This window comes from Lolium rigidum, chromosome 3 (assembly GCF_022539505.1).
Source record: "Lolium rigidum isolate FL_2022 chromosome 3, APGP_CSIRO_Lrig_0.1, whole genome shotgun sequence".
NCBI classification, from domain to species: Eukaryota; Viridiplantae; Streptophyta; class Magnoliopsida; order Poales; family Poaceae; genus Lolium; species Lolium rigidum.
In genome coordinates, this window is record NC_061510.1 from 107,477,843 (window position 1) to 107,490,800 (window position 12,958).

At 41.9% G+C, this 12,958-nt stretch overlaps 2 protein-coding genes across 4 annotated transcripts; both read right to left on the bottom strand.

Annotated features, from left to right (window-relative positions):
- Positions 1 to 3,100: 3,100 nt before the first annotated feature.
- LOC124697947 (histone H2A-like) lies at positions 3,101 to 5,454 on the bottom strand. 2 transcript variants are annotated; one of them, XM_047230471.1, is made up of 2 exons: positions 5,425 to 5,454; positions 3,101 to 3,526 (listed from the first exon to the last, which is right to left on the bottom strand). In XM_047230471.1, exons 1-2 carry the CDS (start codon positions 5,452 to 5,454, stop codon positions 3,101 to 3,103), a joined length of 456 nt encoding a protein of 151 aa, XP_047086427.1. The 2 variants fall into 2 exon arrangements, with proteins under 2 accessions (XP_047086427.1, XP_047086426.1); XM_047230470.1 differs by lacking the exon at positions 5,425 to 5,454 and having other exon boundaries at positions 3,101 to 3,568.
- A 2,043-nt stretch (positions 5,455 to 7,497) lies between these two features.
- On the bottom strand, positions 7,498 to 12,266 carry LOC124697948 (histone H2A-like). Of its 2 annotated transcripts, XM_047230474.1 has the most exons (2): positions 12,207 to 12,266; positions 7,498 to 8,139 (listed from the first exon to the last, which is right to left on the bottom strand). In XM_047230474.1, the coding sequence occupies exons 1-2, from the start codon at positions 12,264 to 12,266 to the stop codon at positions 7,738 to 7,740; spliced, it is 462 nt and encodes a 153-aa protein (XP_047086430.1). In that variant the 3' UTR covers positions 7,498 to 7,737. The 2 variants fall into 2 exon arrangements, with proteins under 2 accessions (XP_047086430.1, XP_047086429.1); XM_047230473.1 differs by lacking the exon at positions 12,207 to 12,266 and having other exon boundaries at positions 7,498 to 8,269.
- Positions 12,267 to 12,958: the final 692 nt, after the last annotated feature.

Sequence of the window (12,958 nt, forward strand, 5' to 3'; positions counted from 1 at the left end):
GGCAAATCTGCTGGGCTTCGGAGAAGAGTTCGCAGATTGGCGAATGGGGATTGCGAAGTGTGCTGGTGATGGAGATGGCGACGAGGTGGGGATTTAAAAGGCGTTGAGGGAAAACGGTGGTGGGCCAGCCGATCCGCGTGCAAAGGAAATGTGCGGCTGGATCGGTGGGGATTGGACGGCTGCGATCTCCAAACTGCCCTGCGCGCGCGTCAGATCGAGAATCTCTCAAGTTGGACTGAGAAATTTTAGCGCGAACTGATGGATTCAAAGGCGGGAAAGTTACATATTGTACCGATCAGATTTCGTGTCATGTTCCATGCTCCTAGGTTTAAGGTGGTACATATTTTCTGCCAATATCACGCCATAGAACAAAATGCATCAAGGTAAAATAACTAATACTCAGTCAAAAACAGAGGATAAGGATAAGTATGATGTCAAATATTAGATTTATGGAAGTTACAACTTGGAAAGATTTGAAAAAATTCTTAGTATGATTGTAGTATTTATAGAACACAAACTCAAGAGTTCAGTAAATATTATAGAACACAAACTTGTGACTGTAAATATTTACTACTCCCTCTAATCCGGAAAAACTATCTAGACCCTAATTCAATCATGTTTTGCAGTTAAGTCTTTCTATAATTAGAAAAAGAAGCACAAGTCCTCTCCCGTCCTCTCGAGTTGGTGGTCGCGTTGAGCACTTGAGCACAGAGTTGTGGTCGTGCTGAACATAGGGCCAGGGCGAGGATGGACTGTGGGTTGATTCAGAAAAAACCTCGAAGGCGTTTTTGCAAAACTGGATCTCCGGCAGATTTTTCGGATCGGAGGGAGTACATAATGAATACATCACCGGGCTATTGAAGAATTCATTTAATACATATTTGACTAACTTTATTTAATAGCATATCATTGTAATTTGGATAATATCTAGCATCTTTCTACTCTTTACCTTGACTTGTCCCCTCATTTAAGCATAGGTAGAACGCAAAAATGGTTGCAAGTGACACTTATGGTTTCCTCGCTTTGTGACCCAAGTCCTTTGCAAGTAAACTAGCCATGCATCATGTGTATAAAATGTATGGGAACATGTGTGGAACTTAAATAAAATAATTTATTCATTTGGCTAGTATCATAATTGAATGGACCCACACAGAGCTTGGTTGTCTCTCCAACATAGTATGAAGTTAGACTTGATGCATGGGCCGAGGCAGTAAATTTGGTTTGGGTGTACAGAGATAGGGTATTAGAGTTTTACTAATTGATTATGAGATTAGCTTATGGTTGTGACCTATGTTTTAGTATGAACTTACATGAAACTTACACATGCTTTATTTCTCCAAAAAGATAATGGGTGTACATTTGTACACCCATGTCCTTAGCTGGCTCCGCCTATGACTTGATGGGACCATGCGGTATATCTTGTTTCTTGTTGATTATGACTTTGGAAGTTTTGCTATTAGGAAATCAAGCTCGCTTCGAGTGAATGGGCATGACCAAATGCCATTTTGAACTATATATTGTTATGGTCGAACAGATCAAGACGCCCATGCATGTAGGAAAAACAACGTTGCTAGGCAAAGACACGGACTTATTTGACTTGATATTGCAATAAGAGAGGCATGGGTAAATGTTTGTTTATATGTGTATTAGATACACTTCAAAGAAAAGCCCTACTTGACGACCTGATAATATTTATTTGATTAGTGATATACAATACATCTTAAGCCATTTTTTTGTTATTTCATAAGTTTATGCACCATGATTTCATACTTTGGATATCTATGAGACCATGATGCAAACAAAGAAGGTTGGAAAATAAGTGGCCACCTTTTTTTTGTTTCCTTGGTATTGTTGTACATAGTTGAACATCTAAGGGGATGAAAAATGGATGAAGCTTGACACTCGGTTTAGATAGTCCTTTCTCAAGTGACCGAACAATGGCAGTTGGCAAAGAGCTTTAGACTCGGCATACAACTCGATCCCGGTACTGCTAGCATATTTTTCACTTATTTGCCCCAATAGATGGCATTTGTTTAGGAGGGAGTATCTAGACACATTTTTTTAAGAGATACATCTATATTCTATATTTAGATAAAATTAAAACACATATTTTAGGAGGGAGTGGTATATTTTAACAGCACTACTCCACTTCCCAAGAAAGTACGCGGGAGTCGGGAGGAACCGTTTGCAGTTCCCGCCGCCACACTCCCTGTCTCCCTGAGCAAAATTCAACTGAGAGCGCCAAACATCACCGCCAAAACGAAATTCCATTCAACCTTTTTTGGGCGCCTAGCCAATACCGAGAGCGCGCAATATGTACACCACTTCAATTCTACAATGTCGTGCGCTCATGTGTAAGCAAACTCTATAAGGCTGACCATAGTGGGTAGTATCATATAGTAGTATCATGTATATTATACTTTTCTATGATACTAGATCCATAATGCATATTATCATAGATTAGTATCATAGTTTTGTTATATTAATTGATTTGTAGAATCCAATACAAAATTGTGTACAAGATTTATTTGATACTAACTTTTCTCGTGATGTGCGCTATGATACAGTATCTATGTATGATACTCTAATCTCCTCTCTCATCCATAATTAATTGCCACATCAGCTTTTTTGGTGGGGCTAAGATGCATGATACTAGCTATGATACTAGCCTGAAAGATGCAAATCTTCAAACCAATTCGAAATTTGCCCGTCCAACTCTCTGAACTGAAACGAGAGCGGCAAATTTCGGCGCCAAACAATTGCTTGCCCAATATTTTCAGGCACTTACCCTTACCCACTATCTGAGCGCGCAATAATTTTGGCGCTGCTGTAGTTTGTTGTCTGGAGGCAAATTTCAAACGCATTGCTACTGCCCACAGGACAAATTATACAAAGCCAAGCTACAGAACATCAAATAATTTACTAAGTATATTCCAACAGTAATTCAGACTTTGCAATTAGCGGCACAAGCTACTGGAGGAAATTATCATAGCACAGCGTTACCAAGAAAAGATAAAATTACAGATCAGAAGGTACAACTACATCACCAGACAAACAACCCATTAATCCCAGCTACTCGAACCTACGCAACGCAAATATTCTACGCCTTCTTGGGGGACTTGGCTGCCTTCTTCGGCGACTTGGGCTCCTTGGCCGCCTTCTCAGCCGTCTTCTTGGGGAGCAGCACGGAGTGGATCTTGGGCAGCACGCCGCCGTGCGCGATAGTGACGCCGGCGAGCAGCTTGCCGAGCTCCTCGTCGTTCCTGATGGCGAGCAGCAGGTGGCGCGGGATGATGCGGGACTTCTTGTTGTCCTTGGCGGCGTTCCCGGCGAGCTCCAGCAGCTCGGCGGCGAGGTACTCGAGCACGGCGGCGAGGTAGACGGGGGCGCCGGTGCCGACGCGCTGGGCGTACCGGCCCTTCTTGAGGTAGCGACCGACGCGGCCGACAGGGAACTGGAGGCCGGCCTTGACGGACCTGCTGACCGACTTCTTCCTGGGACCGCCGGCCTTGCGCCCGGCCGCTCCCTTCTTTGCCTTGCCGACGGCTGCAGTGCTTGAGGGGTCCATGGCAAATCTGCTGGGCTTCGGAGAAGAGTTCGCAGATTGGCGAATGGGGATTGCGAAGTGTGCTGGTGATGGAGATGGCGACGAGGTGGGGATTTAAAAGGCGTTGAGGGAAAACGGTGGTGGGCCAGCCGATCCGCGTGCAAAGGAAATGTGCGGCTGGATCGGTGGGGATTGGACGGCTGCGATCTCCAAACTGCCCTGCGCGCGCGTCAGATCGAGAATCTCTCAAGTTGGACTGAGAAATTTTAGCGCGAACTGATGGATTCAAAGGCGGGAAAGTTACATATTGTACCGATCAGATTTCGTGTCATGTTCCATGCTCCTAGGTTTAAGGTGGTACATATTTTCTGCCAATGTCACGCCATAGAACAAAATGCATCAAGGTAAAATAACTAATACTCAGTCAAAAACAGAGGATAAGGATAAGTATGATGTCAAATATTAGATTTATGGAAGTTACAACTTGGAAAGATTTGAAAAAATTCTTAGTATGATTGTAGTATTTATAGAACACAAACTCAAGAGTTCAGTAATGGAACTAAAAATGCCCTTGGTTTTAGGGTTTTATCTCCAACGACCATCGGAAGGCCATTACCGTAAATATTCCATACTCCTGGGTTTATAGTGGTACATATTTTTGCCACCGTCACCATAGAACAAAATGCATCAAAGTGAAATAATAAATATCAGTCAAAACGGAGGATAAGTATAAGTATGATGTCAGATTTTAAGATTTACGGAAATTACAACTTGGAAAGGTTTTAATAAATTCTTATTGTGACTATAAATATTTATATAACACAAACTCGAGAGTTCAGTAAATATTATAGAACACAAACTTGTGATTTACTACATAATAAATACATCACTGGGCTATTGAAGAATTCATTTAATACATATTTGACTGATTTTATTTAATAGCATATCATTGTAATTTGGTAATATCTGGCGTCTTTCTACTCTTTACCTTGACTTGTCCCCTCATTTAAGCATAGGTATAGTGTCGAACGCTAAAATGGTTTCAAGTGAACTTATGGTTTCCTCACTATCTGACCCAAGTCCTTTGCAAGTAAACTAGCCATGCATCATGTGTATGGGAACATGTGTGGAACTTAAATAAAATAATTTATTCATTTGGCTAGTATCATAATTGAATGGACCCACACAGAGCTTGGTTGTCTCTCCAACATAGTATGAAGTTAGACTTGATGCAGGGGCGGACGTAGTAAACTTGGTTTGGTTGTACAGAGATAGGGTATTATAGTTTTACTAATTGATTATGAGATTAGCTTATGGTTGTGACCTATGTTTTAGTATGAACTTATATGAAAATTACACATACTTTATTTCTCCAAAAACATAATGGGTGTACATTTGTACACCCATGTCCTTAGCTGGCTCCGCCTATGACTTGATGGGACCATGCAGTATATTCTTGTTTCTTGTTGAGTATGATTTTGGAAGTTTTCGTATTAGGGAATCAAGCTTGCTTCGAGCGAATGGGCATGACCAAATGCCATTTTGAACTATATATTGTTATGGTCGAACATATCAAGATGCCCACGCATGTAGGAAAAACAACGTTGCTAGGCAAAAGACACGGACATATTTGACTTGATATTGCAATAGGAGAGGCATGGGTAAATGTTTGTGTATTTGTTTATTAGATACACTTCAAAGAAAATCCCTACTTGGCGACCTGATAATATTTATTTGATTAGTGATATACAATACATCTTAACAAATTTTCTTAAGCCATTTTTTGTTAGTTCATAAGTTTATGCACCATGATTTCATACTTTGGATATCTACGAGACCATGATGCAAACAAAAAAGGTTGGAAAATAAGTGACCACCTTTTTTGTTTCCTTGGTATTGTTGTACATCGTTGAACATCTAAGGGGATGAAACATGGGTGAAGCTTGACACTCGGTTTAGATAGTCCTTTCTCAAGTGATCGAACAATAGCAGTTTGTATGCTTGAAATATTCAAACTACACCACCTCGAAAAATTGAACTCTGAAAGAATACTATTGCCAACGGTTGAATACTTTGAAATATGCCATTTATGGTTTATACTGAATTTTGTTTAGACCATTTGCAGTATCTACCGCATTTATTTAACAGTAATGATACACCTATGGAATCAGTTTACACAAAGCTCATGGGCTTGTGTGATTGGAAGGGAATCGGCGGTTGCCCCCATTGATTCTCCTTCGCTTGCTCCACCTCAAACCACGTTATCCTGACTGTATTCTATATATAAATATCATTACAACATTTTGGGTCGGGAAGTTAGAATGAATTATTGAGCGAAAAAGAGCAAAGAATGACAAAAGACGACTCTAGGTAAGCTCAATTGGTTGAAGTTTCTTCCTTCAACACGGTTTCTCCACCACACTTAGGGTGTGTTCGGTTATGGGATGGGGTGGAATGGAACGGAACCGTTCCATTCCTAGAACCCATTCTTGCGTTCGGTTTGGGGATGGAATAGAATGGAACGGTTCCTCGGAATGGTATATTCCCTTTAGATGCGGAACCAACCCGTCCGGCCGATTCGGCCGGACCAAGTGGAATGGGTGACTGTCACACGCTAATTAATTAAGTTTAGCAATAATTAACCAAGTTTAGCAATAATTAATCAAGTTTAGCAAATAATTAATCGAGTTTAGAATAATTAATCGGGTGACTATCTCACCCATTCCATTCCATTCTCATCCCATTCCAAAACCGAACACAGGGATGGAACCATTCCGTGACAATTTTTTTGTCCAAACCGAACACAGGGATGGAACGGTTCCGTGACAGTGGAATGGAATGGTTCCATTCTATTCCATCTCATCCAAAAAACGAACACACCCTAGGGAACCAATAACATCGGGGAGGGTGGAATCATGATGTATTTTCAAGAGAAATCATGATGTATTTTCAACTGAAAATAGTGTGTAAAAGAAGTCATGATGTATTTTCAATTGAAAACAGTGTGTAAAATTGAAAATAATATTTCCAAGTTTCAAAAGATTCTAAAAAATCATAATGTATTTTCAATTGAAAACAGTGTAGTTTAAGCTACACAAAATAACAAAAGTGTAGACCTGATCATGGTGATTTCAAATCTCGAAAAAAGATAGACTTTGTTATTTTTATGTAGCTCAAAAAAAATTAAAATTAAGATTCTACACGTTAGTCAGGTATATCATTATCTACTTCCAGAATTTTGTTTGAATTTTTTTTTAAACCTATAAACTTAAATTTTTGAATCTTTTAATATGTCAAGAGCATTGGTGCTTGGGAGCAAAAATGGCTTTCCGCAGAAAGCAGACGAAACAATTTGAACAAATCATAGAGAATTCTGACATTTTTTTCTTACACAGAACAGAAGACCAATATTACATGGGCACCATTAGCCAGAAATAAACACTAATCTGAAGCACACAGTCTAAGTCAAATCACTAATCAGGGAAAGTTCAAACATACAAATCCCAAACGTGTACGAGCATCTTGAGTAACATGCGAGAGAAGTTGCCTGCAAAAAGAAAGTAAAATGCGCGAGAAGTTTAATACGAGAGCACGGCGTTGTACGGGGGCGCGGTGTCCGGGGGTCGAAGTCGAACACATGGTGCGCATCGCTGAGTGTATACACAAACAAAATTCGCGCACTGCGTGGAGTTCAAACGCGACGGCGACGCCAGTGACGAGAACAAGGAGAGCAGGCGAGATGAGATGAGGAACCCGCTGAAGCTGCATAGGAAAATTTCACATACAAATCGTCAACTATAACTAGCGATTTCAGTAACACGCGAGCAGATCTCACAAACTCATACGTGCGAGCACATCTGACCAACTATATCTACATAGCATTTGGGAACAAAAGACAGACCAAACAATTTATGCAAATCAGAGAGATTTCTGACAAATTGCCTTAGCAGCACAGAAGACCAACATTACATCCACAGGTATAGCCAGAAGCTAACACTAATCTGAAGCACTACACAGAGCCTAGATCAAATCGATGCGCGCATCTAAGCCTTCTTGGGGGATTTGGTCGTGCAAAATCAGAGAGATTTCTTACGATTTTTCTTAGCAGCACAGAAGACAAACATTACATTGACAAATCAAACACTAATCTGAAGCACTACACAGAGTCTAAGTCAAATCGGTGCGCGCATCTAAGCCTTCTTGGGGGATTTGGCCGCCTTCTTGGGGGACTTGGCAGCCTTCTTGGGGGACTTGGCCTCCTTCTCCACCGTCTTCTTCGGGAGAAGCACGGAGTGGATCTTGGGCAGCACGCCGCCGTGCGCGATGGTGACGCCGGCGAGCAGCTTGCCGAGCTCCTCGTCGTTCCTAATGGCGAGCAGCAGGTGGCGCGGGATGATGCGGGACTTCTTGTTGTCCTTGGCGGCGTTGCCGGCGAGCTCCAGCAGCTCCGCGGCCAGGTACTCGAGGACGGCGGCGAGGTAGACGGGGGCGCCGGTGCCGACGCGCTGCGCGTACCGGCCCTTCTTGAGGTACCGCCCGATGCGGCCGACGGGGAACTGGAGCCCGGCCTTGACGGACCGCGTCACGGACTTCTTCCTGGGCCCGCCGGCCTTGCGCCCGGCCGCTCCCTTCTTCGCCTTGCCGCCGGTTGCCGTGGCTGAGGCGTCCATTGGATGCTTCGAAAGGAGGAAAGCTTTGGGAGCGTAGAGAGATCTGTGGCTGGGGGATTGAGAGTGTGGTGGTGAATGGACAGGAGAGGCGGGTGAGTATTTAAGCGGCGTGGGTGGAAACGGTGGTGGGCCCGTCGATCCGCGTGACTAGCAGTGGACGGTTGGATCGGCTGGAGAATGGACGGGTGTGATGGCCACACCGCCGTCCTTCCGTGAATTCTACCCCGCGCGTTGGATCTAGTGCGAGTGACGGTTTTGGTTCTATTGAATGAGCGGGAAGTGAAATTTATTTCTAATAATCAGCTCTCCACTAGATAGGGTGTTTCTACAGCAAAATAGTAGTACTCATATTCTTCTATTTTAATTGCTACGGCTGTTGAATTGGGAAAATTAGCACTTCATATTCTTCTATTTTACTAGACTGAGATTTTTTTGGAAGGAAATAGCACTTCATTATTTTGAGGAAAAGAGATTTTTTTAACAGTTGGCATCAATCTCACAGAGCCATCATGTGCATACGATCCATCAATGTTAGGCTTTGCCCTCCCTTCTTTCGACACTTGCAATCTTTTCTCGGTCTTCCCTCTCTCGGTCGTTGCGACATTTCTTTTTTTCCGATTAAATCCTAGTTGATATATATGTAGTTTGTTTAATTAGCGTAGATGACTCAAAATATGAGGAGATCCTTCAACTAACGACACGTATTTCTTCTTTGCTACCTCGTGGTGGGCAAACCATATTCGTCATAGGAGCGTGAGGTTCATGGCTCGTCGGGGCTCGGTTAGATTCCTTAGCATCTGGACTAGAGTCCTAGTATGAATCCGCAAGGCACCATCTCGAATCTATCAAAACGAATGTGTATCACTCCAAAGGTAACATGCATGCGGGCACCCGACGAAACACGTGAATGGTGTGTTTGGTGCCCTATGGGTTTTTGCCGATTGGAACCCCGCATGTGCAGTTTGACCTATGTGGGGCACCGTACTTAAAGCACCTTCAAGCCAAAATTGCTTGGAACACCCAAACCGGTTGTTTTCGTTGAACCAGGCTTGGTGAAGTGCGACGGAGGCAAACAAGTAGACACGTGAGTAAGAGCAAGAGATGTCGTGTTCCTTCAGGAACACGTGCCACAATCCATTCGTCGGTCGCTCTGTCATGTCACTCTCATATCTTCATTGGCAGTTCTTCCCTTCCGTCACATCCTTGGCTTCATCACGATCATTGATGGCGGGAAGATCCAGATGGCGACCTCCACTCCCACCACCTATCCGGCTATGAGGAAGTGTTGCATCCACTCATCAGTGGTTGTAAGCCCTCATATCCTTGCCTTATGAAGAATATGGGTGGTAGATTTGTATGTAGGACGTTGGTTTGGCGGTTCTGTATGACATGCATTTGTAGATATGTAACTCGAACGTTAGTTTATCATTTTCATATTGGTGTATTAGTATGTTGTGGGCATGTTTGTTGGTTAGCACTTTTCATAGCTGAGATAATGTGTGTATCCATGTATGGGTGTTGTTTGATTTGGTTGTTTCGTGCTTCCTAGGGATTCATCTTCTGGCAATTTGGTCAATATTTAATGTTAAGGGTTTGATCATGTGCATATTTCTTTTATTACGCTCATATTAAGTGGTTAGCCCTTTTAGAAGTCGGGCAAATATATGGATCCATAATTGCAGTGTTTGATTTGATTTTACTTCACTCCGTTTTGGGGGGCAATTACTTATTAGGGTTTCATGAGTCATTATTCTCATGATTAGTTTGATTGATGTATGTGTGGAAGAACCCCAATTGGTTGCATGCCAATTATTTTGGTCTTCCCACACACATTGCTTATACAGGGCACTAGTACACCCATTTTTTGCCACTCCCAATGATTAATGTGTTTAGTTCTACGGAGTCCCTATACTACATAGTTTTATGTACAGATAAATTATGCATGCATGATCTCTCCGGTACCAATGGATGGTCTTTTGAGCGGTGCTTCTTACTAATGAAGAGTTCATGTTTTTTTGTTTAATATTTGCCACGACCGCTAATTAAAATGTGTCACCATTTAGTTTAGGGGATGGCCCTATTGTGTTGAAGGAGTTATGCCCCTAGATGCAATAATAATAAGAGTTATATATTATCTAAAACTCCATGTTTATTATTAATTTTATCCTTTATGCAATAAATGTTGTGTTCCTCGAATATGAGATTCGAAGAAAAACTCACAAGCATGTGTAGAGAGATAAATAAACAAGGAAAGTCCCTTGTCTCGCCTCTAAATATGATTAGCTCACTTATTGTTGGATGGTTAAGCTTTTCTAACCATGAGAATTGTTATTGTAACAAGGATGCTAGCAATAGCGGGAGTACATTGTTTGGCTAAACAATGTTACTGAATAGACACAAGCCATTGATATGTTATGAGACATATTTGTCATTGTTAATATCTATATCTTCAAGTGTTATCTTATGTAAAAGTCTTTTGGCCATGAGAATATTAAGTGACCTCATATTGTAGGATATGCCTTGATCTTATCAATCCTCACCCATTAAACCAGGTGGCATAAATAGTTAAGTTTCAGGTATACCCGAAAATAAGTATGGGAGCTTAATAGTTCAAAAGTGGGATTTTTTCCTCTTCGCGAGTGACAGATATGATTTTGGGCCCTCTAGATATTGTGATATCAACTTAATCATCTTCGCAAACACAATGCGATAATGATCACATGATATCATCAATATATATTAAATGAGAAAAGGAAATTTACACCGAACGAAGGTCAACTTGTATGGTGATCAGAGAGTTCATTCACGGGAATATCTAAGAGCCTCACCTCGGGTTATCAACATATCGTGAAGCAAAGGGATTAACATATGCATTAACACAAATAGTTCGTTTCGCCCACTAGAGTATTCTAACTTCACTTATAGCGCAGACCCATGCAAATGCCAAATTCTACCCACGATAGCATTGCTGTCCAGGAGTTGCCTCCATGAAATATCATTTGTAGGCCAGCATAGTTGTTGGAGCGTAGGAGAATGTTTATCTGCGGTGTTTCTGTCGCACCCAAGGTGTCACAAGTCTTAGGTGAATTGACTGCAAGAATTGAAATGGAAAGTGGTGATTGTTAATAATAAGAGTTTGGAGTATTGATAACGCAATAAAGTAAAGTGCATAAAATTAAACAGCAAATAAGAAATAAATGAGTTTTTGAAAGTGGAAAAGTAGGCACGGGGTGATTCGGTTCATGATGATAGTGAATGTGCCATGTGAAATAAATGTGATAAGTGACATATTTATATCTGAGAAGGCAAGCAACCCATTAGAGACAAAGACTCCTCTTGGTAGATTTCATCTTCCTCCAATAATCCTTCCGCCTGTTACCAAATCCATGGTGAGCGCATGTATTAAGGTGGTTAGACCGGAGTAAATCTTTAAGCTCGATGGTTCCTTGTGATTCCTCGAGTATTGCTAGATCCTCTTTGATATCGACCGTGTCACTCGGGGGTCGCCGATTCACTAGCAAACAAGTTCCTGTTTATAAGTGATACGATGCAAACGTATCTATAATTTTGATGCTCCATGCATGTTTTACACCAATTTCTATGTATTTTGTTTACACTTCGTTACACTTTTATACATTTTCCGGAACTAACCTATTGACAAGATGCCACAGTGTCAGTTCCCTATTTTTTGCTATTTTGTATTTCAAAAAAATTGTACATAAAATATTCTCGGAATTGGACAAAACAAAAGCTGAAGTTCCTATTTTACTGTAACAAAAACGGAGTCTAGAGGAGAGACGAAGAGGCGCCACGAGGCGGCCACACCAGGGCTAGGCGCGACCCAGACCCTGGTAGCGCCTAGGGGTGGTGTGGGCCCCTCGGGCACCCACCGTCCTCGCCCTTCCGCCTGTTTATTCACCTGTTCGGGAAAAACCGAAATACCCGAGCCTCCATCCACGAAAAGTTCTGTCGCGACCGCCATCTCCGACCCTAGCTCGGGAGGGTTTTGAAGCTCTTCCCGGCACCCTGCCGGAGAGGGAGATCATCATCGGAGGCCTCTACATCGCCATGCCCGCCTCCGAAGTGATGCGTGAGTAGTTCATCTCTGTACTACGGGTCCATAGCAGTAGCTACTCCAATTTATGCTTCATGTTTAGATCTTATGAGCTGCCTATCATGATCAAGATCATCTTTATGTAATGCTACATGTTGTATTTGTTGGGATCCGATGAATATTGAATACTATGGTTGAGATCGATTATATACTTATCATATATTATTTATGATCTTGCATGCTCTTTGTTGCTAGTAGATGCTCTGGCCAAGTATGTGCTTGTGACTCCAAGAGGGGGTAGTTATGCTCGATAGTGCGTTCATGCCTCTAGTAATTTGGAAGAGTGACAATAACTTCTAAGGTTTTAGATGTGCTGTTGCTACTTAGGAGAAAACAACAATGCTTTATCTAAGGATAATTCTATTGTTTACTTTACACACATTGCTTAATGCGATAATCTGTTGCTTGCAACTTAATACTGAAAGGGGTGCGGACGCTAACCGGAAGGTAGATTATTAGTCATAGACGCAGTTGGATTACGGTTTATGTATTATGTTGTAATGCACAAACGAATCTCATAGTAATCAGCTTGTCTTGTATGGTCTTTATTCTATCAATAGCCTAGCTGTAATTTGTTCACCCAATATGTTATTTATCTTTATGGAGAGAAACCTCTAGTGGAATGTG